The sequence below is a fragment of the Vigna umbellata genome, chromosome 7, assembly GCF_029865625.1.
Source record: "Vigna umbellata cultivar VRB3 chromosome 7, Vumbellata_1.0, whole genome shotgun sequence".
Lineage (NCBI taxonomy): Eukaryota > Viridiplantae > Streptophyta > Magnoliopsida > Fabales > Fabaceae > Vigna > Vigna umbellata.
Genome location: NC_142171.1, coordinates 33,723,066 through 33,727,827, shown reverse-complemented (window position 1 = coordinate 33,727,827; position 4,762 = coordinate 33,723,066). Strand labels below are relative to the sequence as shown.

The following is a 4,762-nucleotide window of genomic DNA, read 5'->3' as shown; positions in this document are numbered from 1 at the left end:
CTATATATTTTATAATATAAAGTATAATTTTGATCAATTCCCAAAAGACACATATTCAATTGTTTTTAAATATTTAGGATTAAATTAAAATTGAGAATTTAGAGATTGAAAATATTAAAAGAAAGTTGAAAAACAAATTGAGATACTAAAAACAAAATCAAAAAACATAAAACAGAACAATCCAAAATTTCAAAGAATAAAATAATCTAAAAATCATAGTTCTGTATATATTAAATCCTAATTTGAACAATTGATCGATTGATTCAATCCTAATAAAAGATAAGCAAATTCCAGTGAGCGAGTTATGAAGCTGCTCAGGTTTCTATTACAAGCCCTTCGATAGGAGAAATATGTAATTAAGCTTCATCAAACATTCATTTTTCAAATCATTACTTTGAAATACAACTTGTCACTACCAACTTCAACGCTTCAAATGTTACACTCCCAATAATCCATCATGCTTTCATCTCAGAACGAAGTCTCGAAACTCTAAACTGCAAATTTTGAGGTAAAATTCATATGAGAGACATTGGTAATGAATAGGAGAATTCAATTAAAAACCCAAAATTTCAAAACAGAGCATACTATATATAATTTCTTTACAGCAACAAAAACAAAACTAATTTCTTGTAGAAGGAACTAACTACCAAGTCATGAATAAAATTGATGAAAATATATCTGTAGCTAAGAGAGACACATATAATGAAAAAGTACTTTTGGAGCCACTGTAAGCTAGGATAAAGAATTATTAAATAATTAAATTCCTAAAATTACATTAATCCCAAGCCAATATTTACATTTGTTTAGAGACAGGCATTCTCCTTTCAATAGTAAAACTAGTTATTGATTTTCGTAACTGAAGCAGAGAAATGAAAATTACGAAATTCAAAGAAAGACCTTATTATAAACATATACCTGCTAGTCTTTGAGCCATCTTTGGCACTTTACTATGTTCAATGCAACCATTAAAAGTAGATAGTCTGTAAATCTGTTCAAGAACCTCAGATAAGCAATTCTACAAGGTTGCCAAAGAAGTAATGAACCTAATAAGCCCCAAAAGCCTGTGAAGAATCCTACCCCCAAGCTCATGTATAATGCTCCATAAAAAACTGAATTATCATCCTTATCATCGACTTCTGCTCCATTAGTCTTTGTCACTGTCTCGTCTCCAGGACAACTTTTTTCAAGCGGTTTCCCACAAAGATCAACATTTCCTTCAAAACTAGAGAAATCAAAGGTTTGCAACTGTCTTCCCCATGGGATTCTTCCACTGATATTGTTGTTTGATAAGTCTAACATGGCAAGACGATCAATATTGCAAAGAGTGGGAGGAATTTTTCCAGACAAATGATTTCTTGATAGGTCAAGGGAGTCTAGTGACCTTAAATTCCCAATCTCCGAAGGAATTTCTCCACTCAAATGGTTTCTTGATAAATTCAAAGAAACTAAACCGTGCATGTATGTAATCTCTTTTGGTATTTCACCTGTTAAATTGTTACATGAGAGATCAATGCTCTGAAGATTCAATTCGGGACGTATGAAGCTGCGATCCGCACCTTTCCACATCCATGTTACTTGAAGCGCATAAGAACTACCAGTGTAAACACTATAATTTTCATAATAAGTAGTATTGTACCAATGAATACGACTCTCAATCTCAGTTCTGTCGATGTTTTCTTCAGACAATGCTTTAAACTTATTCAAGCACGTTGGAATGCCTTCTGAAAACTTATTCCTGGAAAGATCCAACAATTGAATACGCTTCAAGTAACATAGATGAAAGGGAAGATTTCCAGAGAAGTGATTCCCTCGCATGATCAAGATTATCAATTGTTGCATGCTTTCTCCAACCCATGATGGTATTCGACCGGATAGCATATTCTCACTCACATCAAGCATAATTAAATTGTTGCAATTCTTCAAAGACGAAGGCAATTCACCCATTAAACTATTGTTTCGTAAAACCAAAGCTTCCAATTCCACAAGGGTTCCCATGGAGATAGGAATCTTCCCTGATAATTGATTGTTGCTTAAATCAAGAAACAACATTCGGTGTACATATTTCCAACAATCTGGGAGTTGTCCCTTTATTTGATTAGCTGATAAATCTAAAGTGGCCAAGTTTGTAGCTGTGACGTTTCCACATAAGGCTGAAAATAAATCCGAAAATTTATTTGCAGAGAGTAACAACTCGGAAGCTTGTAGCAAAAAAGATGGAACTTTTCCCTCAAATCTATTTGAATTTAAATTTATATCTGGTCTGAAAGGAAGCTTCAATTTCATATTAGGAATTGAACCGATGAGATTATTGTGAGACATATTTAAAGTGTACAGAATTCGCAACTTGGTCCAAAAGGAGTCCGGTACGAGATCATTCAGCCCATTATCAGATATATCTAGTTGGATTAAGGAATTTTGAGTCTGGATCCAACGAGGAAAACTCGGTCCTACCTTGCAAGATGCAAGAAACAAATACGTTAATTGAAAAGGAGGAACCCAACTAGAGCCAAATTTTACAGTTAATGAGTTATACGACAAGTCTAAGAAGAATAATTTGGAAAAATTGGAAAGATGAGATTCAGTTACATCACCCCCTAAAGAATTCCCCTGCAATGATAATATTTCCAACTCAGATAGCAGTCTGATGCTCTCGGGTATCCTACCAGTAATTTGGTTATAAGATAAGTTCAATTCGCGAACTATGTGTCTACTGCACCGTGAAGAATTTTGAGTGAAGCTCGGAAATTTACCATTTAACCTGTTATTTGAGAGGTCTAATATTTGTAATCTGCACATGCTCCCAAAGAAAGACGGAACCTTGCCTTGGAGTTTGTTATTGCAGAGAGAAAGATATTCAAGAGAGTTCATCGCTTTCCCAAATTCATCTGGAATTGGACCTTCTAACAAGTTATCATCAAGGTCAATGAAATGCAGATTGGTGGTCAAGTTAAACAGCCAGTAAAACACTGGAGATGATTTTAGTAAGTTATTGGAGAGATCAAGGAAGATCAGTGAGGACAAAGAATTCATTGTAGAAGTAGATGAAAGAAGGAAATTTCCATCCATAAGACTGCAATTTTCAAGATAAAGCTCTTGTAGTTTGGAGCTGATATTAAAACTAGCTCGAAACATTGATGATGCAAGATTATTGTAAGAGAGATCGAGGACCTTAAGAGATGGAAAATTTGAGCACAGAGAAGGTGACAGGGTTATATTATTGTGAGAAAGATAAAGCTCTTGAAGATGAAGGCTAAAGTTAGACACGAATTGAAGTATTGATGGTGACAACATATTAGAAGACAAATCTAGTATGGTAAGAGAGGTGTAATTATTTGAAGAGTGAGAATGGAACAAAGATTGAATATCACTATTCAAAAGATTACAATCAACTAGTCTCAACTCTGTTAAGTTTGGAATGATTTTACCGATAGTTTGTAGCCACTGGTGAGAGGATTTTAGACTATGCAATGAACTCAGCTCTAGAATGCTTAAGGAATGGAGAGTAGACAGCCATTTTGCATCTTCAGCTTGTACATCAAAATTGCCAACTAGTCGGAGAGTATGCAATAATGGAAGATTCCCTATGCGAAAAGGGATTGCTCCAGAAAGGGATTTTGAAATATTATTTCCTAGACTCAGATGTTGTAGCTTTCTGAGGTTTCCAATTTGAGATGGGATTTTTCCGGAAAGATAGAATAGTCCAAGATCGAGATATTGTAAGTGTTTCAGATTCCCTATCTCAATGGGAATTTTTCCCCAAAGAAGATTTTTCCCAAGATCTAGATAGCGTAGTTGTAAGAGATTTCCAAGTGTTGAAGGAATCCTCCCCGCAAAATCAGAACGGGAGAGATCGAGATATCTTAAGTTGGTGATGGAGCCCATTAACTCTGGGATGTAACTCAGTGCAAAATAATTACCGCTGAGATCTAGATGTTGAATAAATGGCAAGTGAATGAATGAAGTGACATTGATTGCACCTCTCAAATACGGTCTATAGTGGTAGTTTCCATGAAGATCAAGCAGTTGCACATGACCATGGTTGCATTGAATGCGTTTCCATTTGCAGCAATCTGTATTATTGGTCCAAGTGGAGAGCATGCCAAAGTTATCTATGAGACCTTCTTTGAAGTTGAGGAGTGTTTGCCTCTCCCTCTCTGTGCACTTTGCTTCACCACTTTCACTTGAGTTCTTCAACTTCACACTAATTCCTGAGGCAAGCAAAGAAAGCAGCAGAAAAACATAAAACGATTTCAGAAAATAAGCAGTCATGATGCTTTTCTGATATCAAATAATATTAACCGAGAGGAGAATAAACAAAAGTAGTATATTGCTAGAAAATGCTCCATGGCTTCATTTATACTCTCAAAAGTTGATTTCATAAAATAAAATTAATAATAAATAAACGTAAGTCACATATTTGAAAAATAATTGTTATTTTAGCATACAGTGTAGACTGCTTCCAACTTAGATAGTTTGATTATTTTAAATTAAAACTATATCTACGCATTAATAAAATAAGTGTTTATTTTTGTGTAGAAAAATTTGAGTTAAAAAAATATTTCTCACTAGTATTGATATACAACAAACAATCCAAAATTGTCATAAGTTTATTTCAAATAGTTGACTTTTTTTGAAATATAAATTTATAAATTAAGGAATGTAGATTGAGAGATGGCGATTAAACCGACCAAATAAAGAAAAATGATAAAAAAGACTAGTTTGAAATTGTGTGCACATGCATAAAATATTAAGATTGTTTAAT

At 34.0% G+C, this 4,762-nt stretch overlaps 1 protein-coding gene across 1 annotated transcript; it reads right to left on the bottom strand.

Moving 5' to 3' along the window:
- Positions 1 to 202: 202 nt before the first annotated feature.
- LOC148195805 (receptor-like protein EIX1) lies at positions 203 to 4,210 on the bottom strand. Its single transcript, XM_088094874.1, has 2 exons — positions 916 to 4,210; positions 203 to 494 (listed from the first exon to the last, which is right to left on the bottom strand). The coding sequence occupies exon 1, from the start codon at positions 4,096 to 4,098 to the stop codon at positions 919 to 921; it is 3,180 nt and encodes a 1,059-aa protein (XP_087951000.1). The 5' UTR covers positions 4,099 to 4,210; the 3' UTR covers positions 203 to 494; positions 916 to 918.
- Positions 4,211 to 4,762: the final 552 nt, after the last annotated feature.